The following is a 26,867-nucleotide window of genomic DNA, read 5'->3' on the forward strand; positions in this document are numbered from 1 at the left end:
AAATGACTTACTGTAAGAAATGTTTGTAAATATGGGCTTTCTATTCTGGGAGAGGGACAGAAGTGGGTGGATTCAAGATGGGTTGGAAGTAGAGTCGGAAGAATGTCAGAGACTGGACACGTGGGGAGGTGGGAAGGAAAGAGAATTCCCAAGGATGATTCCTGGGTTTGGGGCCTGAGGAAAGGGGCAGGTGGTGGGGAAATGGGAGGAGAATCTATTTCTTGGCTCTCTGGGGTTTGAGATGCTCTTGAAACATCCAGGAGACATCCAGTAGCAGCTTGATAACGTGAACTCTGAAAGCAGGTTGGGCTGGAGATAAACATGTGGGATTCCGCAGCTCACAGGCAGAATTTAAAGTCAGGGGACTAGATCAAGTCACTTGGATGAAGAAGCCGGAGGCTGGGGTGACGTCTGATATGTTAGGTTTTTATTTTCATTTATATTAAAATATTTTCTTATTTCCCTTGTGATTTCTTTTTTCTTTTTTTTTTGGCACAGGATTATTGTGAAAAGTGTTTTTTAATGCCGCCATATTTGGGGATGTGAGAGCTATCTTTGTGTAATTGATTTCTAATTTATTTCTATTGTGTTCAGAGAACATACTCTAAATAATTTAAATCCCTTTTCTCTCAGATTTGTTGAGCCTCACTCAGTGGCCCCGTGTATAGCTGATCTTGACAAACATTTCGTGTGTGCTTGAAAGAAATGTGTATTTTGTGCAGTTTGGGGTTTTAAGTTCTACGAATGTCAATTACAGCAAGTTGGTTGGTAACATTATTCACATCTCCTGTACCCTCAGTAACTTTTTAAAAAAATTAACTTCATTTTTTAGAGAAGTTTTAGATTTACAGAAAAACTGCAAATATAGGACAGAGGAGTTCCCATATGCCCCACACCCAATTTCCCTCAAAATTAACATCTCACATGGGGATGGTACTTTTATTACCATCATGAATCTGTATGCTTTATTCAGATTTCCTTAGTTTTTACTGATATGCCTATTCTGTTCCAGGATCTCACCCACGATCCCACATGACATTTAGTCATTCCCTTGTTTTTGATGACCTTGACGGTTTTGAGATATTCTGTAGAATGTCCCGCTAAGGGATTTGTCTGATGTGCTTGTTATGATCAGATGGGGGCTAGGGGTTTGGAGAAGGAAGACCAGAGGTCAAGTGCCATTCTTTACTGCTTCATGTCAGAGACATGTGATCAACATGACTCACGCCCGTCGATGCTGATGATCAATCACCAGGCTGAGGAGATATTTGTCGGTTTAACGGAGCATCCTGCGTTTTATCGGGTAACGCTCTCCAGCCACCTTCCTGGCCTCTGCCAGATGTCCACGTGGAACATCAGGGGTGTAAGGTTACTCCTCAAAATATGGGCATCCTTCCCCAATAATTTTCATCTGATGTATGAATGTTCTTTTCTTTTCTTTTTTATTTATTCATTTGAAAGGGAGACAGAGACAGAGAGAGCACAAGCGGGAAGAGAGAGAGGCAGGCTCCCCGCTGAGCAGGGAGCCTGTCGCGGGGCTCGACCTCAGGACTCTGAGATCATGACCTGAGCTGAAGGCAGACGCTTAACCGACTGAGCCACCCAGGCGCCTCTGAATGTTCTTTCCTTAAGCGTTCAAGGGTTTTTTGTTTTGTTTTGTTTTGTTTCAGCCACCTGAGCTCTCAGCCCATCGCCGTGAGTTTTTTCGCTCGGGGGAAATAAGCTGGCTTCAGTAATGGCCCAGGATCCTTTGGAATTTGCCTGACAGAATCTTGGCTCGTGCTCTGTGATTGTCCAGCGCGGCCGGTCCTGCCATCTGCTTTGGAGAGATTCTCCTCTCACATTAAAGGGCAATTTCCCTGTCGCTTGGAGGTTTGGTGAGCCTTCATCTGTTCGTCTTGCTGTAAATCAGGAAGGCCCTGAATGTCTGCTGGTGCTATTGTCTCCCCCTTTCTGTGTTTTCTTAACATCAGTGAAGCTTTTGAAGTTTGAAGACTTTACATATGAGGACACTGATGATTTCATCTTCCTCAGCCCATGTGGCGTACATCTGATTTCCTTTAAAGTGTTTTGAAATAACGTTTTGAGGGAGGGCATCGATCAGTTTCTTTAGGAGTCCTTTTGATCTGTCTAGGAGGTGTTTACTTACTCATTTGAGAGAGAGCGAGAGCATGAGCGGGGGGAGAGGGAGAGGGAGAGGGAGAGAGAAAATCTCAAGCAGAATCCCCACTGAGTGCAGAGCCTGACTGAGCCACCCAGGCACCCCAAGACTTTCTTTCTTTCTTTCTTTTTTTAAAGATCTTATTTATTTATTCGTCAGAGACAGAGAGAGAAAGAACAGCAGGGGGAGAAGCAGGCAGAGGGAGAAGGAGAAGCAGACTCCCAGCTGAGCAGGGAGACCAATGTGGGGTTCGATCCCAGGACCCTGGGATCATGACCTGAGCCAAAGGCTGAGATCACTGACTGAGCCACCCAGGCCCCCCAACTTTCTTTTTCTTTTTTCTTTTTTAGAGCCATCTTGGAGTCACAGTAAAATTGAAAGGAAAGTACAGAGATTTCCCATATACCATCTGCCCCCCACTCACGCACAGCGTCCCCCACCACCAACATCCCCCACCGAGTGAGACATTTGTTATAGGTGATAAACTGATGGTGACATGTCATTATCACCCAAAGCCCATGGTTTAAGCCAGGCTTCCCTCCTGGTGTTGTACATTCTATGGGTTTGGGCAAATGTATAATGGCAGGTATCCATCAGTTTTTTTCACTGCCCTAAAAATCTTGGCCATTTTAATAGGTGTGTAGTAACACCGCATTGCTGTTTTAATTTGTATTTCTCTGGTGATATATGATGTGGGGCATCTTTTCATATGTGTCTTTGCCATTGGAATTTCTTCTTTGGTGAGGTGTCTGTTAATAAAGTTTTGGCCCATATTTAAGTCGGGTTGTTTTCTTATTGTTGAGTTTTAAGAGTTCTGTGTAAAGTTTGGATAATAGTACTTTGTCAGATGTGTCTTTTGCAAATACTTTCTCCTAGTCTGTGGCTTGCTTCTTGTTCTCTTGATAATGTCTTTTGCAGAGCAGAAGTTTTTAATTTTAATGAAGTCCTGCTTATCAGTCATGTCTTTCGTGAGTTATGTCTTTGGTTGTATTGAAAAGGTCATCACCATATCCAAGGTCATTTCTCCTATGTTATCCTCTGGGAGTTTCATCATTTTGCTTTTTACAGTTGGGTCTGTATCCAATTTGAGTAAATTTTTATGAAGGGTGAAAGGTCTGTGTTTAGATTTTGGAAGAGGCCCAGAATCCAATCACCCCACGAATGATTGGGACTATCCACTTTCCTTCTATTTACCGTCCTCTACCCTATTTTCTTGTCCAAACTCAGATGAGGGAATTTCTGGGCCGAGTGAACTGTTCTTGTGTTTGGGGCTCTTCGGGACTCCAGTCTGTCCCATGAACCCGCCCCACTTTCCGGGATCTGCCTGATTTCCCCTTGCCTTGCCAAGTCTCTCCATCCATGGCAGGACTGCTCTTACCCAGACCAGGCAGCACCTTTGGGATCTGGAGGCTGCCTCAGCTCCCCACCAAAGCTCCCCTCAGCTCACCCACGAGAGCCTCAGTCCTCTTAGCAACTAGTTCATCCAGCTTCCCTCGGGTCCCCCAGCCGGCACCTAGCATCGCCATGAGTTGGAGAGGAACACCTGGAAGCTACCAGATGTCCCCAGCCTTCCTGGGAGCCCCCCTTAGCCAGCAGCTTGCTCTCCCGGAACCACCTCTGGGGCTTCCCCAGGCTCCCCCAGGGCCTCAGTTATGGGCGTTCCCTCTGCGCAGCCCCCAGACAGGCCGCTGTGGAATGAGGATCCTCCAGGATCACCACCACGCTTGGAGGAACCCGGGCTCCCGCCTCCCGCCTCGTCTGCCTGCATTTAGGACAAGAGCCAGAGATCACTGCCACCGTGTGGGCCCGTGAGGCTTCCACCAGCCCGACTCAGAGCACCCCAGTGGCAGCTCAGGAATGTCCTCCCCCCCTGCCTAGTCCCTGCTGGTGACAGGCCGCGGGGCAGAGGCCCTCTGGGAAGGTCTAATGGGAGGCTGGGCGCCCACCTGTCCTCAGAACTTGGCCATGTCTCAGGGCGTCACGGCCTGCACGGGCACAGGGGTTCTGGTTGCTCGGCTCCCAGCGAGGAGGGGGCAGCCACCTCTCTCTTCAGCACATCTGAGCACCTGGCCTGCCCGCGGGAAGGACCGGAGCTACCAGCCCTCGTGGGTTCTGTTCTTTCACTCGATCGCGGAGTGGCAGCCCTGATGGTGTTTTGTGGGCACTCGTCCCCAAGACGCTTCCCTGCCATCTGCTGGAAAACTGGCAGATTAAATACACAACCCCGGGTATGACAGGAATGATGGTACCCCTAGAGGCCTGCAGCAGGCTCCCCTGTTGGGATGTGGCTCTCAGCTGAGCTTGCATGATGCCTGACCCCTGATCTCCCTGATCGGCAGAAGCTCATGGTCAGGGGGGACAGGGACAGAAACATAAGGTGTGATACACAAGAGAGGGATGGACAGCAAACTGGGAGCCCAGCTCAGACCCACACCCTCTCTGGGGGGCCGCACGGCTCAGGATCCCTCCTCTGGGTGCTGGGTCCAGGCCTGACTCAGTCCTCTGGTCCCCAGGCTGGTCCACACCACGCCCCGCCCCCCAGGTCTCTCCGGTGGCCCTGGCCATCGTGGGTGGCCTCACGGCCTGGCATCACAGCCGCATCCCCCTGGGCCCACTGCCCGCCCTCGTCCTGGAGGATGAGCTTGCCTGGAGCTGCTCTTTACTCATTGGCATGGAAGCCAGATGACCTGCGGCTGAGGCTGAGCACCTGCACCCCGTGTCACCTGCCCTCTCTGGCTTCTCCACGTGTGGCCCCTCGGCCGCAGCACCCTGGGAGCTGGTTAGAAAGGCAGAATCTCAGGCCCCATCATCCCACACCCTCTGGATCAGAACCAGCTTTTTATCAACCCCCCGGGTGAGTGCCAAGGACATCACCGTTTGAGGCCAGACAGCACCTGGGAGCTGGGAGCACCTCGGAGTGGCACAGGGCTCCGACCTATGGGGACGGTGAGTGACAGAGCCGTAGCCGTAGCCGCTCCTCTCGCGCATCTCATGTAAACAGCTGATCAGAATGGGTGGGATTCGGAGACCCCCTTTTGCCACTGTTCCCTGCGTCACTGAACCACCTTGAGTTTCCTCCCTGGTGAGTCACAAGTAGAAACTGACACACAAAGGAAACTGTATTTGCAGCAGATAAAGCGATCAAGGGGAATCGCGTCCAAAGCTGTGACTCCCCAGCAAGAGTGAATGGGTTTCCCTTGTTTAGGGTTAGAGTGAATATTTAGAAAGGGGAGCCTTATCTCCGTGTGTGGAGGAGGCTCAGGGGGCGTCTGTGCCTTAAGCAAACTCACCCCCACATACACTGTCATGTACCCCTACATACACACAGGCTTGTGCTCTCACTTGCGCGGGGATTTTAGCATTATAATGAGGGAAAGGTAAGTGGGTCACTCCGTAGGTCACCCCACAGTCCCTCTGCACAGGCATCAGTCAGGGGTCGAGCTCAGGCTGGTCGGGGCGGTCTGGGCCACCCCGGCTCTCCTGGGCAGTTATTGCTTCAAGGGTAATTTTGGTTCCCATCATGCGATGCTATGCTTGTCGGGTGTTTTGCCTGAGTTAAGAGAGAAGCTGGAAAGAAGAGCTTAGGGAACAATGTGGGAGAAAGAACGGTGGGTCCACACAAGCAGGTGAACAGTAAAAGGTTGGGTCTTGGGGTCTGGCCTCAATTATCTGCTTATTGATGACTTTTGGAGGAAGACAGGCAATTGGAAGAGGGTGTAGAGGGTCAGACTAAAGAAAAGAGATCCTGCCTGCCCAGTCCCCTTCTGGCTCTGTTACGTGGCCTTGGCCAAGAGGCTGACCCTGCCTGGGCCTCTGTTTCCTCATCTGTAAAGTCGGGATCCCTGAGGACCTATCCACCTGAGTGTCATGAGAATTGAGTTAACCCTTGTGGAGCACTTGGTAATCACTCAGTCAATATTATGGGGATTGTTGGTGATTAACTAAGAACCTTGAGAGAATGGGGATCTGTTGACGTGGGTGCTTTAGGAGGACTTAGATGCAGAAGGTCAGCAAATATTTACCCGCCAGTCACCACAAAATACACATTAAATCAATACTGATGCTGTATTGCATCATCACACAATTGAATCTGTAAGTCTGTTTCCTAAGAAGGGAAAAGAGCTTTCTTAGGATTTTAGAAGGCTTGTTGTAATTGGTGCAAGGACGTCGCCTTTGCAACCTCGAGACCAACACACTTCAAGGCAAAGCAAGCAGGATTTGCCCCGGACAGGATGGGAGGAAGGGGTGGGAGCTGAGGCAGCAACTCAGGAGCCAGAGCAGAGCTGGGGGCCCCCGGCAGGTGGGCCGCCCTGAGTTCCGGTTTGGGCCGGCACATCTGGGATTGCTGCTGGGCGTCCATGAGGCAGTGGGAGAGTGAACTCCAGGGAAGTTGCTGTGCATGCTGCTCAGGCCCCTCAAACACACGGGGCCCTTCATCTGGGGTTCAGCAGTGTCTGCAGGACACATATCCCCCTCCCCCCGTCCATTTTTGGGATCATTTAGTTTTGTTGCCACCATTTTGTAATGAAACATTTCAAGCATACAGAAAACTCTACAAGGGAAGTTTACAGGTGGAAATGATATCATGGGGAGAAGAGACAGCTCTCTCATGCAGAACCATTCCAAATAATCCATGTGGATACTTGCTACTTGTGTCCAAGCAAGTGGAGCCTGATCCCCACTCCTGGAATGTGGGCTGACGTGGCGACTTCTTCCTGAGGACAGAATCAAAAGAGGGAAAACCAAAGAACAGCTTTACTGCAGAGAAACCTGTCTCCACCAGATGATCAAGGTCAACATCGAGGGGTAAGTCATGGGGCTGTGCGCACCCTTGATAAGATGCACTGAGGATGGCACTCTCTCTGGGTGGTCTTCCTCCCCCAAAACCCATAGTCTCATTGTAATCAGGAGAAAAATTTCAGACAGATCCCACCTGCGAGAGATGCTACAAAATGCCCCTCAGGGCAAACCCTTAAGGGAGTCTGAGGAGCCGAAGGAGACACGATGACCAGATAAATGTCATGTAGGGTCAGATCGGGGACAGGGGAAGGACGTTAAGGAAAAACTAAGGAAATCTGAGGAAAGTATGGATTTGAAGTATTAATAATACTTTCGAGTATTAATAATAACACATCAGTATTGGTCCATGAATTATGACAAATATACCATATTAATTTAGGATGTTAATAATAGGAGAAGCCAGATGTGGGGAATATGGAAACTCTCTTTATTATCTTTGCATTTTTTTCTGTAAATCTAAAATTCTTCTAAATGCTAAAGCTGCTTTAAAACAAAACAACCGTATACCCACCACCTAAATTCTACCCTTCATACTTTACGGTCCACACATTGCATCCGTATGATGCATCTATCCCTCCCTCTGGCTCTTTGTTTACCTCTCTTGACTGCCCTCTTTTTTCTCTCTCTCAAAAGGGCACTCGGGAAGCTGGGGCAGGTGGGCACTCAGCGCCGCGGGGTCCCCAGGCGCAGCTACGCTCCCGGAATGCCCCGCCCCAGGCTCAGCTGCAGCTGGAAACAAGGAGCTCTACTGCCACCCAGTGGATTTTTTTTAAGAATTAAAGTTGAGTGCAGGGGTGGGGGAAGCTGGAGGAGGCCGTGTGGGCAGGGGGCTCCTCTGGCTGGGAGCGTCTCTGAGCCCAGCTGCATGCGACCCTAGCCCCGTCGCAAATGTTTAGCTAGACCCAGACATTTGCTAATTCTGGCCCCGGTTCCCAACTGTGCGGTCATCTCGCAGGGTTATATATGCTACACTTTTCAAAAAAGTCTTTTTGGGGAAGAGAAAGAGCATGAGGGAATCGGGACCTTTCCAGTTTTGCTAGTAGTTTTGACGACCATGAAGAGTAACTTCGGAGCAGTGGCATGGCCTGTCTAGCTGTTTCTGAAAGATAGGAGTCTGGAGGCTTCAGGTGACTGGGGCCTGGGTCTGCAGCCTGTCCTGGGTCACAGGTACCTGGTGTCAGGCTTTGACACACACTGCGGCCACAGCCTCTCCTAAATGCCAGGGCCAGAGGGACAGGACGTGCGTGCTCTGAAGGGCAGGCAGCAAGCAGGGCCGCCTCTTCTAAGAGAGGCCCGTGTGTGACCTGGCTGACCACAGGAGTGGCTGTTCATGCCTCTCGGTTAGGAGAAGGAACAAAACCAGCGTGTCGTAGTTTGGGTCTCCCCAGAAGCAGAGCCTGGGGCAAGGGTTCAAATGCTGGTCATTTGTTTGGGACTTGATCCCAGGAAGCCCTGGGACGGAGCGGGACGGGAGCCAGGGGAGGGAAAGAATCTGCTAAAGGATGCTTCATGGAACCATTAACATCGTGGTTTTGGAGCTCGGTTCTGCTGGGAAGCACCTATGCCAGCTGAGGTCAGGTGAGGACGCTGGCGTGAGGGCTGCTTCTGGGGACATCAACTGCCACCCTTTTGGTGCCCTGGGCCACAATAAACAGCTTTGAGGGGGCAGAAGTGGGTGCTAAGGAGACGGGTGGGGGCCCTGCCGGGTCCTTAGTGTGTTCGTGCTGGGGGTGGACAGCAATCCTACTCCAGCCACCTCATCCCCATGCGGGAGAGGTCCAAGGTGGGGCTGCCTGACGGCTGGGGAGAGCTCAGGACCACACGGAGATTCAGCTGAGCATGAGAAGGTACTGTTTGGGTTAGGAGTGGGGCGGGCAAGAGGGGACCCTCCCTGCCTTCTCCACACAGGTGAGACTTTGTAAGGTGGGGAGATGCAAATGTCTCTCAAACGTGGAAGGGAGCATGAGGGCCGCCCCCCCACCAGGGAGGAAGGAGAGGGAGCCAGCTGGGGGTGCGGCCTTGTCTGGAAGCTTCCCCTGGGCCAGCCCTGAGGCTCCTCCCACAGCCTTGGCCATTGCCCCTGATGAATCTCCCCCAGATGGAAGACCCAGGTACTGAAAAACAGAACAGGCCCATGTTATTTCCACAGAACACCAAGTATTTAGGTGATAAAAATTTATTACCAAGGAGCTAAAGCTCATCTTGTAGAGAATGTTGAAAAATATGAATCTTGCCCCCCCAAATCTCCAGTGTCTAGCCTTCCTGAAGTGCGGCCTAGAAAAATGTATTTCGCAAATTACAGAGGACACGACCTCCTGCCTAGAAACCCGGTGGTCACTCACTGTACTCGGGGACCTAGATCCCCAGGGACCCGCCAGGCACGAGGCCTCGGGGCACGTGCTGGCCCTTCTGGGCGTCAGTTCCCACCTGGTCACACGGGCAACCAAACATCAGCGGGGCCTTAGAGGTCACGGGTCCTCCGGGCCCGCGGCCAGAGGCGAAGGAAGCACTGGCAGCCGGAAGCCGACGGTCCTGTCCTGGCAGAGCGAAGTGGGACGCGTCCCGAGTGCTCCTGAGGGAGCGGTTTCCGTGGGGCTGGCTTCCGTGAGCAGCCGAGGGGGCTCTGAGGTTGTAGTGCGGGGTGTCTTACCTTGTCCTTCACACTTTCTAGAAGAGGATGGTCAGAGAGAGAGGGTATCAGGCTCTGAAAGTTGCTGTAAGGACACAAAGGGCCAGGGGGAGAACACTCCTTGTAAACCGAGCAGCAGCTGAAGGGAAGCGTATCTGGGGGCACTTCTGGCGAATTCTCAGGGGGATTACTCATTATCTCAGAGTGGCTCTCGTCTCCTGAATGAACAAGGTATCGAGCATTAAGCCTTCAGAAAGCTTTTGCAGTCAGGATCTTCTTTGGTCCTTATAAATAATACATATAAATAAAGGAGGCAGGGTAAGAGCTACGCGTTACCTCTGAGCAGCCGGACCCTCAGTTTTTCTTGCGCCACGTGGGGAGGTGACACCCGAGTGGTGACTGGTACGAAGTGGGACGTGTGCTAGCGCATGAGGCCAGCCCTCAGCATGGCCACTTCTTCCCGTCTGATCAGAGAAAGGGCAAAGTCACAAGTTCTGACCTTATGGGACCCTGTCACCTTTGGAGATGACCGACTGAACTGGAAGAGATAAATAAGATGTTGTTCACGTGAAGTGCTTTGGCAAGAACACGTCCCCTGCCATCCCCACAGAGAACAGCGGTCCCACGGACAGACCAAGGTTAAAATGAGAAGCGAGGACAGGGCTATGCCCCCTCAGCCCAGGCGGCCCGGGGACAGACGGTCGCTTCGGCGCTTCGGTGGCATTCTTGCCTTCACTGTAATCTCACCCTGTAACTTATACCCTCCTGCCCAGCGGTCCAGTTCTACCCTTGAGTGTTCACAATAAAAGGTCACAGAGCAATGGATGAAGGGCCCGCTCCCCAAATCCTAGGGTCTAAAAAAGCCATCAAACAAGGGGTGACAATACTGAACTGTGAGAAGCAGGGCCAGGGAGCTGGGAGCCCCAGCACGTAAGGGAAAGTCGCATTCGACACCAAAAGTAGAACCTTGAATAGGAAAAAAGACTCGGAGAGGCATGTGTGTTAACTGTTTCCGGTTAGTTTGTGACAAGATTTGTGCTGGTGTTTCTCCTGACGGGGCTGTTCACAGGGACACAAGTGCAACCACCTGTAAGACACCATAAAAACGGACAATGCTGTTTCTCCAAAATTTTATTTTAATTTAAATTACAGGGCCAGCCAGATATTCTGATAAGAAATTTACGTTTCCTCAGGAAAAAAGAAATGCTTTCATGGCATTGTTAACAACTGTATACATCTCCACCTTTTTTTTTTTAAGGGTTAAAAATCACATTGAGTAACTGTAACGGACTTACATAAAATTAAACCTTTATAACACACAAAGAAACCACTTCCAGTATAGTAGTTTTGGTGATGTGAATATATTAAATGATCGTAACTTCAAATGCAACTTTTCAACTTTGAATGTTTTCACATTTTTGTTAAAAAACAAAACCAAAACAGATCCCAATACATCGGCGGCGTATGGGTTCTGACAGGCTGCACCCCCACTGCCTTCCACACGGGGGCGCCAGAGCCGTGAAGCCGCCGCCCAAGTGGAAGCTGGTTGGTTGGTTCAAGTTTGAAGAACCAGCTTGGCGCTTGGCAAGGAAACCTTTCTTCCACTTGCTTTAACTGATGTTTTCACGCTAAACCCAGATACCAAGCACGAGACCACGAGAACCAGAACGCTTCATCACGGTCACGTCTGCCGTTCCCTTCCTAAACATCTTGGATATTTTCATTTCGAGGAGCTTGGATCGCTTTCCATACTTCCGATAGAAAAACAGGAATTATTTTACACAGATTTTGGAAAAGACAGCCTCAGAAAACCAATTATAATGTAGGCTGCCTTTTTAATGGGATGGAATAAAACACATCTATGTTTCCTGGAGCTATCTTCCTCACTGGTATTCCTAGGAGGGTTGAAAACCTCATGCTTAAAACATCCACTGGGAGACTCATTTTGCTGGCTGATAAATAATTCAATTAGTGAGAGAGGCTAGCAAAGAGTAATTATATAAATTTCTTAATCAGCTACAGCCATGCTGAATTCAAACTGGCAAACTCTGATTTGTTAAGATGTTAGCTGTGATCTCTGTATCACTAAGATGAACAGATACCATTCTAGTAACTTTACACAGATATGTTCTAGGAGACATTGTTCTGCTGTGGTCACAGTAACAAAAAGTGGTGCAAAATCAGTTACTTCATAAATACTGATCATCTGCAGCATTAAGGAACAGGACATTAAAAAAAATAAATTTCCCCATAGGACACCTAGGACTAGGGACTCTTCTTTTCCTAAGAGAAGCCAAAGTTTTAATTATTCAGTTTCACAACTATTGTACTGGATTACTTACTCTAAGAAGGAAGAGGTGCTCTACAGAGGCTTCCCCCACATACGGAGAATCAGCAGTAATTTAGCATAATCGGGATCATCCGTATCTGGCAAACTCACGACTCATTTAAATGAATAAGGCCAATATCACGCAGGAAAGCGTAGCCGACGGACGGCTCCCCAGTAGGTAACTGAATACAAAGGATTGGTTTCCATTTTTTTCTTTTAATGCTGTGATACTTAAATGTTAAATCAGCATTTTCATGTGATCGGAAGTATTTCAATTACATATGAGCATTCATTTTTTTTTTTTTTGCAAAAACTCAATATTAGGTAATAGTTACATACTAATACAGTAACATTCCTCTGCTGTACAAATTAAATCATTTAAAAGAAATGAGCCTTCTAAGAATTATATACAAAAGAAACCTGTGAGCATTGTTGAAATGAAATGCAAGGTGTCACTGTTAGCTCTACTAGTTTAAAATACCTTCCAAAAAGTAAAATTAACAAATACCCTTCAACATACCCAGGTTTACAAGTCTCAAGAAAATCAAATGTCAAAAAATTCTAGAAAGCTGTGAAAAGCATATATACATTTTCCTTATGACCTTATGAAGCTTCACACCTTTGAGAAGTTGCTATCAATTTATTCGCACGTCAACTTTATCCACCCAAAAAGCTCACATCTTGGATACGGTTGCCCTCTGATTTCAAATGCAGCTCTGCTCCATCTTCCTTTAGTGAAGGCGTACGACCGTACCAAGAATCCACGCTCAGACCTTTAACAGAGATCAATGGAAACACGCAGGTTTAATCGGATAACAGCAATCCCCTTCTTCCCTACATCACACCACCATCTATACATCTGCCTTCGGGAACCTAGCCACGTTCAGAACTCCTACAGCAAACAGAGTCCTTGAACTCTGAAATGACACAAAGATCAAGAGAAAGTCCACGTGTGCTCTAGTGTGCAAGAAAGCAGCAGCTACGTTCTCCAACTTGGACTAAAAAAACAAAAAAGGTAAAAATGAAAAACCGTTCACTTAACAGCAGGTTAGCAGTAAAGTTCCTCATGAACCGATAAGAGCGCCTGATGCTGAATAGCTAACAGCAAATGCTGAATTTGGATTTAATATTTTAGATGTTGACTGGAAATTAGGCTTCTTGCTGAGCTGGTCTCTTCAAATCCCTGATCTGTTTAACTAAATAGGTCTTCTCATCGTTAAACTGTTCGTCCTCGGTCCTGTCATTCTGAAACTTGCTGAGGAACTCTATAAGTTTGGTCTGGTTCTTGAGGAGGATGTCTAGGATGGGCTGCGTCTTGTTGGGATTGGCTACAAACACCTGCATGGAGAGAAACTGGCATCAGTCACAGGGAAGAACGAGACCCCGGCCGCCGGCCGCAGTCAAGACACACTGCAGAAGCTTCTGCTTTGGAAGACCTCATTTTACAAGAGGGGTGGGTGTGAGAGGTGTGTGTGTATGTGGGGGGGGGGGGGGAGATTATATGTTTCAGTCAAAAGGACTGACACATCCATTCATGCTCTGAAATTCAGTGGCTGGTATTAAATATAGACTGATTTTAGAATAAACTGAGCAGGAATTATTTCTGGGCACAGAAAGTCAGAATAGATTTTAAGTACTAAAACCTCCAAGAAAAGCATTAAAAAAATGGATTACCCTTTACCTTGTGATTAATAATATTCTATGCTGAAGATAAATGACATTCCTCTAAAATATACACTTTTCTTGTCCCCAGTCCAGATGATATACCCTGTTTCCAGGTATATTTTTGTTTAAATGTTAATACTACACAAATATGAATACTGACTGTTGGATCACTTAGATTACGAAAATGAGGTGAATACTATTTCAATAACTGGTAAATGAAATGAGATTAGCAACTCTAGAGGAAAATACTGTTTATGGTTCTAGTACTCTACCTTAAAAACGTGGAAGGCCTCAAACTGGATATTACGACTCTTGTCTCGTAGGAGATTCATCATTAATTTGAGGTTCTCTGGTTTACTGATGTACTTTGTCATAATTGTGAAGTTGTGTCTATCTAAGAGTAGTTCACCAAGAAGCTGAGAAGACATTTAAACAATTAACTCTTACATTATCATCAAGATTTCAAGGAAAACCAAAGTTTAAAAAAATAATTCACTTTATGATCATCATTGTTAAGCACAGAATATTAGCAGGTATTCAAAAGACCAATGAGCTGAACTCAAATTATGACTGAAAAGCTACTGAGTGCCCACCTACTTGCCGCTTGCTACTTGCACCCTTAAGCCTTTCTTTTGGGGGTAAGCCTATGGGGAGTCCAACACTACTCTCTGCTTGGCCCAGAATCGGAAACTGTCAGAACCTACTCTTTAAATATGCATTTCCATTATCTCATTAAAAAAAAAAAAACTATCAAAGAAAATGGTCAGAAGGTAAGTTACTGATAATTCTTGTTTAACTACAAATCTTAGCTTAGTTAAAAAATTATTCTGGACTTCCCAGGACAGAGGGTTCCAGGTCCAAAGCTTCCATACACTTACCCTTAAGCTTGCCAAAGTTATGCTTTCATCATATCTGATTCACGAAGGTTTATAAAAATGATTATTTCTCTGTTCTTTCTTCAGCAAAGTATCCTGAAGATACTCCAATTTTCTCTTAATAACTCCCCATCATCACTAATGACATCAATTAAGCTAAAAAAAAAAAAAAAAAAAAAAAAAGCCTGTCTCCAGGGCTGAGTTCTAAAGAGTCCACTATTCCGTTTCAGTCCTTGGTTTTCAAATTGTCACTGCTTGCTCTAGTTTTATTTTCCCAAAACCAGCAGCCACCCCTTCATGTTGTCAGTGGGCCAACTTCTAGTCTGGGTCTAGCAGGCCTGCCGTGGGCTAGAGGTCGCGTTGCAGTCCTTGTGGCATCAGCCTGCGTGGGTTCAAATCCTGGCTCCCTGCTCTCTCTGTGAGCTATGCAACCTTGGGCACATTAATTTCCCTGCACCCCAGTTTCATCAACCTGTGACAGTGGGAATGGAGAACAGGACCTACATCTCACGAGAGTGTAGTGAGGTCTGAGGGAAGCAAAATGTATGAATACAGTCATTCTGGATTAATTGCTTTGGTTAATTCCTTTCTGGGCTCCTGGCTATGTTCTAGGTACTTGGAAGTTGCCAAACAACCGATTTCTAGATAAGCAACATGTCATCATATGAAATAAAAAATAACCTGATGTGCAGGAGAACCAATCTATTCTACTTAGGATTTATAATGAAATTAAAGGAAGATTTCAGAAGCTCAAGCTCAGGCTTCACATCAATCTGAATCACAAAATATACAACTTTTTTTTTTTAAAAGATTTTTATTTATTTATTTGAGAGAGAGAATGAGATAGAGAGAGCATGAGAGTGGGGAGGGTCAGAGGGACAAGCAGACTCCCTGCCGAGCAGGGAGCCCGATGCGGGACTCGATCCGGGGACTCCAGGATCATGACCTGAGCTGAAGGCAAGTCGCTTAACCAGCTGAGCCACCCAGGCGCCCAAAATATACAACTTTTAAGGTAAGAAGCAACAGGTATTTACTCTTATGAAGACTCAAAAGTTACTATTAAGTATGTGAAGGTTTATCGCTTTACTGGTGTTCATTTTCTATCATAGAAACCAAGGAAATACTGAACATGGCTCATTTGGTTATCTGGAGGGGGGTAACTGTTAATTCTTTATATTTCTTTAGACATAAAAATAAAAGTCTGAGGTCTTGCACAGGGAATACACATTAGCTGATAAAATAAATATAGGAATAATAAATGCCAATGTAGCTGCAAAAAGAGAAGTACAATTAAAATCCATTTTTAAAGTACCACTGGTTCCCAAATTGCTCCATGCATTCATGAGGTATTATGAAACTGCAGGAGCCAAAGACCAGCTTCGTGTCCATGACTAAGGTCTTGCAAATAGTGGTCTTAAACTTCTTTTTCATGGTGGCAATTAGTAAGTGGCAGAAAGGTCTTGAAAGCCCTTCTCCTTACCTAAGCAGCCCCAAAATTCAGGATTTGGTCAAAGTCTATTGATTTGCCAATAAACTACCCTGCTCCCCCTCCTGTGAAGAGGTATTGGCCCTGGAAGCTACTACTACCCTAGGTAATCCTGCCTGGCGTCCTCGACCTTGGAAGATGCTGGCTCTATCCCGCTGCTCATATCTGTGTGATGCTGTGGAGACCTTGGCCCTCGGACAGAAAGGGGCTGCACAGGGCCACTTGACCGAGTGCAGAATCACAGGGGGGCCTACACTGTATCATGAATCTTAAAAATGTGTATTACATCACACCGATGTACAGGGAAGAAAATGTCCTTAAACAGCTGCAAGAGAAGTACCGCTCCCCACTCCCAAGATGAAAAGATTTATCTTCTCAGTGGCCATGGGCAGCCGGTGCACCGGGAGAAGGGAGGAGGCAGAGGGCCCCGGGTGCTGGACCATGGGCCAGGCTGGGAGGCGAGGGCCAAACGGCAACAAGGAGCGGGAAGCGCCCCAGCCGCCCGGACCATTTCAGCAGCAATACACTTCCAAACTGTGGCTACGATGGGTCCCCCACTGTAGGAGTTACAGCCTTCAGGGAAAAGGAAGCAGCTGGCCTGATGGGAAGGATTCTTTTGGAAATTTGGATGGTAGAGCACGTTCTCATCAAAGGACACAAAGTATAAAGGACGCCCCTGATGTCCTTTAGTCCATTCCCATAGAAAGATAAGGTCTTCACGAGTGATCTCCCCATGGCAAGAAGGGCAGCAGGAATGCAGTCCTGATCAAATGAATTCAGACAGCTCTGACAGGAAGAACTCCGAGCAGAGTAGAATTTAAAGTGGACATGGCAAAAAGTATAAATGGAATTAGGATTTTCCCCCTAAATCCTTTGTGATTTCCATCTATAGTTCCTGTCAGGACCACTTACTGACAGAGTGAGAGGTATGCTTTTATTAACTGCATTGAGAATTTTCTAGAGCAGAGGTCAGCAAATTTTCTGTAAAGGACCAGATAGGAAATGTTTTTAGACTTTGCCAGCCATATGGTCTCTGCAGCAACCATTCAAATCTGCTGTTATCCTCTGAAACAGTCTCACATAATATGTAAATAAATGCATGTTATCTGTGTGCCAATAAATCTTTATTTACAAAAATAGCAGGGAGCTGGATTTGGCCCATGAGCTACAGTCTGCCAAACCCTGTTCCAGAGTTTTAAATCTTAAATTTAAATTCCAAATGGAACTGTCCATACCCCAGGTTGATACAAAGCAGCCAAACCTGCCTGTGGTTCAAGGTTTCACTGCTCACGTCCCCTCCACACAACAAGCCTCTGCCGTCCTGGGGAGCACAACAGCTACTGACTGGGCCTTCGTCTGGTTGAGGTAATTCCAAGTTTCAAAAACAGGCTTCCAAATGTAAAATACTGTATTGCTAAGAGGTAGAGACCTCTTCAAACTTCTGTATATTCCATTTTGGTATCCCTACCTACAGGCAGGTGGGCAGGTGCCCTGTGTAGACCACTGCTGAACTCCTTCCTTTCCACAAAAGTCTTGACCATGGACAAATATATTTTCCTCTCAAAGGTCTAAGACCCACACCAGCATATCTCCCTTTCCCCAAATACAAGTTTCAAACACAGGGTGAAGAGAAGTAAGCGACATGAAATAATCAGTCATACCTTGAGTGACTGTCTTTTTGTCACATAATTTTCTGAATGAAGTAACTTCTCATATTCACTGAAGAACTAAAACACAAGAAAACATGTATCAGGAGTTACATTTTTAAAGAATGGTAGAGAACATTAAAAAGTTGAGCACAAACTTTTTTTTTTTTTTTTTTTTTTTTAAGATTTTGCTTATTTTGAAGAGAGTGAGAGAACATGAGCAGAGAGAGGGGCAGTGGGAGAGGGAGAGTGACAAGCAGACTCCCTGCTGAGTGGGAAGCCCGTTGTGGGGCTTGATCCCAGGACCCTGAGACCGTGACCTGAGCTGAAGTTAGATGCTTAACCAACTAGCCACCCAGGCACCCTTGGGCATGAACTTCCAACACCACGAAGGCCACCAGCCGCCCTTCCATCTCACTTCCATCTTTCTCAGAGGCGCTCAGAGATCCTCAGGGGTGCCTGAGGATGACCTCCAGGAGGAGGGCTCCTGGGACCGACCCTTGCCCAGCGCTAGACAGGCCCATACGGCTTAAATCTGGTATTCTTCTGTCATCCAAACTCCATATGCACAAACATAACTCCTACCCTCTAACTGTTTCTCAAGGTGGAGTCAGCTCTCATTTCTTGGTTCTAGAAAATTTCTATTTTTTTACAGTTCAGTGAGCCTGAAGCACAACCACAAAGAGAAAAGTTACCTGTTCCTTCAACGCATCAAGCAAAAGGTGAAAATAATTAAAAATAAAGGAGGAGAAATTCAGCGCTGTCAAATAGGTAGGTGTCCTAGAGAAGTTGGGACTTGGGCTCAATCTTGAATAATGGCAGCAATTTCATTTAGAAAAGGGGAGGAGAAAAGTATTCTTCAGAGATAAAAAGGGAAGGACACAGCATGGATGAAGACTGGAGAATGCACAATGTGACATACTTAGGAAGTGACACGTGTCCACTAGATTTACAAAATGGTGCTCACTGACAAGCGTGGTGTCACCGGCATGGTAAGGAGAAGCCCATCAAAGCAGGAGGGACACGCAGGGGCCAAGGCCACACTCGCTGAAGCTGTTGGCGCCTACCCTTTACCATGGGTCCTCACCCGCCAGAATCATCTGTGACTGAGCAGGCGTTAGCAAACTGCTGCTCTGGGGCCAAATCGAGCCCGCCACCTGTTTTTATAAATAAAGCTTTGTTGAACACAGCCACGCTCATTCACGTATTGTAAATAAGTCTGTTTATGTGTTGTCTATGGTTGCTTTCTCCAACACAGGAGACAGGAGAATCGACAGAGACTGCATGGCCAGGAAGCCTCAAGTATTTACTATCTGGCCCGTTACAGAAAAGGTTTTCTGACCCCTGCTTTAGAGCTAACCCAGAACATATGCTTATCTCTAGGCAGAGGTGGGATGGCAGACTTCTTCTTCAGAGAAGGATGTTAACCCGACTTTCTCCTCAAAGGATCATCCAACCCAACGATCCAAACAACTGGATCTGCCTTTAATCAGTAACACGGAATATGTACCCCTCAAGTTCTTGACAGAAAATGCAGGTTAAGATTTTTTGCTGCCCAATTTTTAGGATAAGCTTCGGTGCAAGAGATTACCCTGACGGAGGACTGGCTGAAGAGTGCACGTGTGGTCCATGTGCTCCCCCGGGGATGTCGGATCTCCTCCCGGGGTTAGGAATATGGGGCGAGGACAGGCACCGCTGGGGCTCCTCGAAGATCTGCTCTCGGGGAATTCACTACACTTCAGTTCAGCATTTCAGTCACCTTGAGGGCTGTATCCACTACATGCCACTCTGATCGAATTCCCCCGGGAATGCCAACAGGAGAAATATGTTTTGTTTTACAGGAATTGCCATTTTTTTAACGGATTCTGTTTCTCTCTCTGCTTCTGGTTATTAGAAAGCTCAGGGCCCAAGTATGCAGGACTTCAGATGACGAAGTCTTGTGTAATCGCACCCCCTGGCTCCTCGCTCACCTTCTCACTCCCTGAGATCTGACCACACGGTCTACACACTTCTGTTAGCTGCCTCACATAAATTTTCCTAAAATCCTCTTAACCAATGTCATCCATTAGTAACATGTAGGGAAGTATTTTACCACCAAACTAACTGATGTCACTGTTCGTTTGAATCTTCAGGGGGCTTTAAACTAAGATACCGGTATGTTAGGTCAGGGAATCCCTGAGACCAGGCAGAAACACGATCCGCCGACAGTTCCTAGCTGCGTTCTGCGTTCCAGGCGCTGCTGTCGTGCGCGCGACACGCACATTCTCAGTGATCCTCACAACAACCCACGACAACAGCGACGGTGCTATTAGGAGCCTTCTTTTAGGGCTGAGGATTCGGAGGCAGAGAGTGAACGAAGGCAGCCACCCAAGGTGGGGCTGGGACTTGAAGCCAGACTCCAGGCAACCTGGTGCCGAAGCCCACGCTCCTAACTGCTGTAGAAAGGCAGCCCTGAGATGCCCGTGCTCCCACTTTGAACCAATGCACATGCAAAGAAACGTACCATATCCAAATGGAAAATTTAAAAAAACTGATGACCAGCAATGTTTAAGCCACTCGTGAGGCCTTCCATGAGGGATTTCCTATGTACTCAGCATTGCGTGATGGATGTTACCGAGCGGGAGGGAGAGAGGAGCACAAAAGAGTTCAAAAGCGCAGATTTTGCCTCTGAGAATCTTACAATTTAGTTGAACAGCAACTGAACAGTGAACGATGAAGTATTAACAGTGCGTGCCTAGGATTCAGAAATTCAAACGACTAGTGGAGAATGAAAACCTAAGCCAGATCTCATGGCTTAGACGGGAATTTTCAGTGGGCTGTTATTATCCTAGCTTCTCTCAGCGAGCCCCTCGTGTTGGGGACAGCATGACAGTTAAACCAGTGTGGCCTAAGGAGGCGCTGGTGGGCGCGGTGGGGAGCAGAGCCCAGGGCACTGTAGTCTGCTGCGCGCATCAAGGGCACTCAGGATTGTTTACAGACTTCTGGGAGTTCCAGAACCAGGCAGTGTGACAATGGCTCAACCTGGAAGGGACCTTACTACTGGGCTAGTCCAGTGTCCTCACTTTATAAGGAGGACGGACGTCTGAGTCCCCCAGAGGTAAGGGCCTTGGTCATGGCCACCAGCAGGCAGCAGCAGGGCAGGAGCAGAGCCCGCCCAGCCTAATGCTCTTCTCACCCTCAGGGTCACCCCCCCTTCTCTCTCCTGGAAGCAACAGGAATGTCAACAACTGATAGAAAGGAAGGGAGAGTTAAGTCATCTTAACTGTATATTGTCTTTCGGCAACAAAGCACTTTTATTTCCTCCCCTAAAGCAAGAAAAGATGCGAAGGGTAGTGTGTCAATCAAAAAGATAAAATTCTGCTTCTGACCAAGTTAACACTCTATACCTCATTTCAGTAGAGAAATGATTATAGTACCATTTAAAACCATTACATATGCAAAAAAAAGTATCTGGCATAAAAATCTAACTTAAATCTTTCATTTCTGGTACAAGACTTACTATTTATTTGTTTGAGAGAGAAAGAGAGAGAGAGCATGTGCGTGAGCAGGGCAGAGGGAGAGGGAGAGAAAGAGAGAGAATCTTAAGCAGGCTCCACACTCAGCAAGGACAGAGCCTGACGTAGGGCTCGATCTCATGACCCTGAGATCATGACCTGAGCTGAAATCAAGAGTTGGATGCTTAACCGACTGGGCCACCCAGGCGCCCCCAAACTTACAATATTAAGGTAGTATTTCATATACTTACTTTATCATAATGTTGTTCCAAAAATTCTGCACTGAGCAACTTATGTCTTGTAAGTAAATCCTAGAGAAAGAAAATACATTATTTTACAGTTGTTCTGCATTCAAGTTCTTTTAGAAAAGAGAATCCTAAAACATGCCACGCCATTTTACTGGATAAAAACTGTTGTTAAAAATCACTATACTTAAAAACATTTGAACATGAATTATACTGAAATGTTGATTCTAGGTAAGAGCGAATCAAATCATTAACAATTTGAAACTGTGATTATAATGATTGTGATTAGTCACAGGTCTACAGATCTTAGAAGGAAAAATTTAAAAACAAACAAATTCAAAGAAAGGGAATAAAGCAATAAAGTGAAATAAAAGTAAATGATTATGGTAAAATGTCAAATAAAATACGGCTCCTGGTGGAGAAAGAGGAAATTTCTTTCATTAGAAAAAGTATTGGAGGTTCCATTTTCTTCCTCCTAAATTCTGTTACATTCAGTTTCATATCTAATGCAATCTTTTTTTCAGGGGCAGAATGTTTTAAAAAACCCCACCATGTTAAAAACATTAGCTCCTCAGTAAGCAGACTAATGCTGCAAAAATGTAGACTCAAACATCAGAATGTCCTAGAGTCCAAGTTCGCATGACTACAAAGTAGAGCTTATGCCTCACCATATAGCTGTCCCAGGATACAACTCAAGGGTCATTCATTCAGAAAGTATCTACTATGTGCCAGGTGAAGTTCTAGGTGCTGGGGCTACAAAGACAAAAAATGTGGTCCCGGCCTTTAAGAACCTGCAAGTTAGCAACGAACTAGCCTTGGTCTCACCAGGTGGAAAAGAGAATGGGAACATGTGACAGCAGAAACGGTCAGTCACTACTTGGTGAATTATTGAATACAATCCCTTTACAACCACCTATTGGAGAGCTTAGTGCCAATAATCCCCGTTCTCCGAACCAACTCTCCTTGTTCTCTTAGCTGTTGATGTTTGAGTGGCCCAGGTTGCGATGAACTAGTGTTTCCTGAAGTATGTCCAAGTGTAATGCCGGTCCTAAGAAACGTTCTAGGAAATGTTCCACGGTCAAACACATGTGGAAAGCGCTACGGCTCTGGTTCCCTCGTGGGGACCTGGCAGGCCTGGAGAAATCCTGCAGGGAGCTCTTCCGTCGCCTACCGTGTGACTGCCCTTCCCTGAAAGGCCTTCCTCGCACAGGCTTTCCCCTTGGCCTAGCTAACTACCACCTTTGAACCTTGCTCCCACATCACTGCCATAGAGAAGCCTTCCAGACTGGTCACCAGCACCAAAGCATGGACAGAGCTGTCTTTATGTCTGTGGGACTATCTGATTACCATCTCTCTCATGCTAGACTGTAAGTTCTGTAAATATTATGGTCATGTCTATTTTTACTAATCTTTGAATCCCCAGCACCCATGCAGTGCCCAGCACATAGTAAGAGCTTAATATTTAATAAATAAATGAATGAACCAACAAAATCAGGGAACAGGTTTGGGAAAAGATCACATCTAGCAATCTTCAAAGTATGCTTTTAAGAAGGCTTCTATCTCCACCCCAAAGATTTACAGGTGTTCAAACTGCTGGATAGGGTATGCATTATAGGCCCAGGAAAAGACCTAATTTTTTCCAAATCCCCCTTGGGGATTAAATCGACAAAATTAGGAAACCTGAAGTTTGAGCATCCTCAAGAAGCCGGAAAAGAAACGCTATGAAGCTTCCCCATATGGGGCAGGAGATGGGGGGGTGAAAAGGAGAATTTATATTACCGTAGCATATTGGCCCACGGGAGTTAGCTATTAGGGAGAGAGGTACACAAGACCTTGAAGGGAATGTATCAAGGATGCTTGTTAAAGGCACTTCCTCCTTCTATATGCTACCGTCAACTGTTTATGGTGGTCCCCCCCTGTGTAGGAGCCTCAAGAGCAGGGGTCTGCCTGGTTCACTGTTGAACCTCAGCACCTACAGAACGGTGCCTGGCACAGGACTGGCACTCAGGCTTGTGGAGTGAGCTGAATGAACAAATGAATAAGCGAATTAAGGGATTAGTGTGTCAGGATCCATGCAAATCTAAGTGTCATTTCTTTTTTGTGTGTGGCTAAGTCATTCTGGAGACCAATATAAGGAAGTACAGTGAAAGGAACCCAGTGTTCACTGCTCTGCCATAATCTGACAGAAGAGAATGACGAAGGTGGGGATCTTAAAGACGATGGCTCTCAACTGGTGTTGATATTAGGGACAGGGAGGTAGAAAATACTGCTCAGAAAGCAAAAGTCCTAAATACGTGGTGCAACAGATTTTTACTGAAGTTCTGAGTAAGGGAAGTACTCTGAAGGTTGGATCTCAAATAGCAGCAAGAGCCTCATAGTTGGGCCACACAGGAAAAGTGGGGACCTCTAACATCTCCCCTCTAGGAAAGATTCTATTACCATTTGGTTTCAAGAGACCAGGAAACCCCTGTCAATCTAGGAATCAAATCTCAATGACCTTGGGGTAGGGAGAGACTGAAGGGGCGCTCTGAGACTGCTGAAGTAGGGACCGGAACCCCAATGCACCGCAGGACATAAGCTCCTTGTCAACACGGGCCACACGAGGGCCTGGACAGGAGTGACACACTGGTAGGAAAGAAGCAACTGCTGAGAGCCAGCACCGAAAAAGGCTGATTCTAAGCAGGGAAAAGAGGAGGTGGGGACTTGGGCAGAGCCTCTATCTACTGAGAGATGAGAAGGAACCTCAGTCTAGGGGCTAGAGCCAAGAGCTCTGGAGAGTTCAAATCACGTTGCGGGGGGGGGGGGGGGGACAGAAGAAAACAAAGGGAAAAGGTCATGCAGTCAGTGGTCAGCAACCTGCAAAATGTCCAGGGTGCCATGTGGTCCCAGACCACAAGGTGCTGGGTCAGCTAGCAGTGGGGAGAAGGAGCAGGATCTCTGATTTCCTCCCTATCTAAATTCTAGTCTTCCCAAGGCCCTGGCAGGACTGGGAGAAAGGCAGGGGTCATCTCCCGAGCCCAGCAGATTGAGCAGCCAACTTTTAGGGTATGCTGAATTTAAAAAGATTCCTAAAAGCTAGTAAGTTGGGGTCTCAAAACACCATGTGGCAAGGACGGCCCTGGGGTGGCTGAGGAAATGCCACTGACCCCAGGGCTTGATTTCACAGAGCCTTGGCAAGTTGCGTGGCTCATTTTCCTCCTTGATGCTTGACCATGTCCCAGGACAAAAGACTCAATTCTTCCAACTGTGTGGTTTCCCTTTGGAGCTCTTGAGGGTTAGAAAGTCCTCCCTGTGCTAGAGTCAAACCTATCCCCGGGTTATTTCCAGAAACCGTCAGAGCCCACAGAAATAGGTTCAACCCACTGTCTATAGGACCCCACTTCACATACATGTAGCGCTCTCACGGCAAGTCCCTACCGAGTCTTCTCTTCTCCAGGCTAAATACGTCCAAGTTCCTTTAACCACTCCTCGCATGACAGGTTCTGAGTCCCCCTCACCATCTACTGTCTTCTGAAAGTCATCTATTTGTCTATGTGCCTCTTAAAGTGTAGCGCCTGGAACGGAACACATTTATGTGTTGTTACCTTAATGGCTAATAGTGGGGCGAGACCATCATCAGCTCCTTAGGTCACACACTATGTGGTCACACGTGGCTCTGGGGCAGCAGCATCACATTGTTTAATTTTACAGGACGTATTCAGAATTTTGTTTCGTCAGAGTGGGCTCTGGAGGCAGACTGCCTGGGTTCAAATTCTGGCTTCCCCATTTATAGCCTGGCTTCACCCAACATTTCTATAGACCCCAGTTTCCTTATCTGTAAAGGAGATGGTTGAGTCGGATACGAAATTGCCTACATTTCAGTATCTATTAAGCTTAGTAATTATTATAGTTATTATTCACTATATTATTATGCCTTCTTCCCACATCCCTTATTTATAGAGTTGGGTCCTCGAGTGGAAGACCTCAGTCTGTTCCATTCTGGCCTCTCCGGATCGCTATGAAGCCTTATTTTAGGATCACCATTGTCTGCTATCTTTCCTTTCACAGCTGTCACCTACACATTTGGTAAGTAGGCCTTGTCACCCTTTATCTAAGTCATTAACAATGTTCAGCTGGGCTAGGACAAAGCCCAGTGGAAATCCACCAGAAATTTCTCTCCAGGGTGATGGCAATCCATTCTCTAGCACCCTATGGATAGGAGAGCATTCAATTAGATGTAAATCACTACACCGAAACTCTAGCTCTGATCTTTTCACCGATTCCATGAAAACAGATCTGTACGATTATTCAACATCCAGTATATCCTCACGGTCATAAAGGAATAATTCTAATAGCTACTGTTTGCTGCACACATATTGTGTGGAGGCACAATAACCCTTGCATATTAGTATTATTACTTCCATCTTAACAGATGAAGAGCTTGAGATTAAATCCACAGCAGAGCTGGGAAATGAACCCAGGCAGCCACACGCTCTAAGTCCCCTCAGCTACTGGCATCTATGAGATTAATAGGACTGAACTTACTCTTCGTGAATCCATGCTGGCTGTGGGTACACGGTTTCCTTTCCAAAATGCTCAGAAATCATCTCTTTAGAAACACTTTCTAGAACCTTACACAGGTATAACATCGAGCTCCAAGCTCCACCAGCCTCTCTGGGGAATCTACCTTCTTTTACTCTGGAAAAATTGGAAATATATTTGTTGGCCTTCTGACGCCCCTCCCCATTCTCCTTAAGTCCTCAAAAAAGAAAACACTAACAACATTTGGTCACTAATCTACTATCTTAGTACACATTCATTCAAGCTACAAATCTTGGATACATTTAGAGCAGGTAGTTTTGGGTTTTTAAAAAAATATTTATTTAAGTAATCTCTGCACCCAACGTGGGGCTTGAAATCAAGAGTCACACACTCTTCTGACCGAGCCAGTCCGGCGCTCCTGGAGCAGGTAGTTTTTAATTTCCTTTTGAGACTCAGCACCTGTTCCACAGACTCTAAATCCAGGTTTACGGATGAGCTGCATTTGCTTGAAAGTTTTTATGTGCAGAGTGCATTTTCTGGAGAGAGAGGTCTGGTCACGTTCTTCAAGGTTAGCGCAAGCCACGGATCTATCCTCCTTTTTCTAGGATACAAGCAGTCTCTCAAAGAGGACAGCAGGAAACCAGGACAGGAGAGTCCTCCCTCCCGGTCAGCACGTCTGGTGGGAGGCTCTGTCACTGTCACGGCTAACCCGGGTTCCCTCTAGGGAAGGTGGGGAGGGAAGGTCTGCCTGATAGGTCTGTCTGTCTGTCTCTCTCTCACACACTCTCTTGGTTTTGGGCTCTACTTGACTTTGTTTCTCGCAGCGCTCTCTGTTCAGGGGCCTCTTGAAAGAGCTCCTCCCTTTCTGTGTCATCAGGAGCGGCTGAGACACACAAGCCAGGGCAGCTTCTCAACGCCGTCTCTTCCAGCGTCCATCCTGCGAATTCTGAACTATGCTGCAAAGTTTCCCTTCCTCAGGCAGACCTACCTGCCAGGCGCTGGGTGCCCAGTCTCTC

The 26,867-nt window shown here is 46.8% G+C and overlaps 1 protein-coding gene across 1 annotated transcript in view; it reads right to left on the reverse strand.

The window, feature by feature from the left end:
• Window positions 1-10,703: 10,703 nt before the first annotated feature.
• The window catches only part of CAB39 (calcium binding protein 39), an 86,521-nt gene continuing 70,357 nt past the window's right edge, over window positions 10,704-26,867 (reverse strand). The window contains exons 6-9 of the mRNA XM_035006912.1: window positions 21,337-21,396; window positions 17,607-17,672; window positions 13,857-14,000; window positions 10,704-13,257 (exon numbers count right to left, since the gene is read on the reverse strand). Of these exons, the coding sequence (XP_034862803.1) occupies window positions 13,069-13,257; window positions 13,857-14,000; window positions 17,607-17,672; window positions 21,337-21,396 (459 nt within the window). The 3' untranslated portion in view covers window positions 10,704-13,068. The remainder of the gene's footprint in view (window positions 13,258-13,856; window positions 14,001-17,606; window positions 17,673-21,336; window positions 21,397-26,867) is intronic.

Source organism: Mirounga leonina, unplaced genomic scaffold (assembly GCF_011800145.1).
Source record: "Mirounga leonina isolate KUSES-001 unplaced genomic scaffold, KU_Mleo_1.0 Mir_151, whole genome shotgun sequence".
Classification (NCBI taxonomy): Eukaryota; Metazoa; Chordata; class Mammalia; order Carnivora; family Phocidae; genus Mirounga; species Mirounga leonina.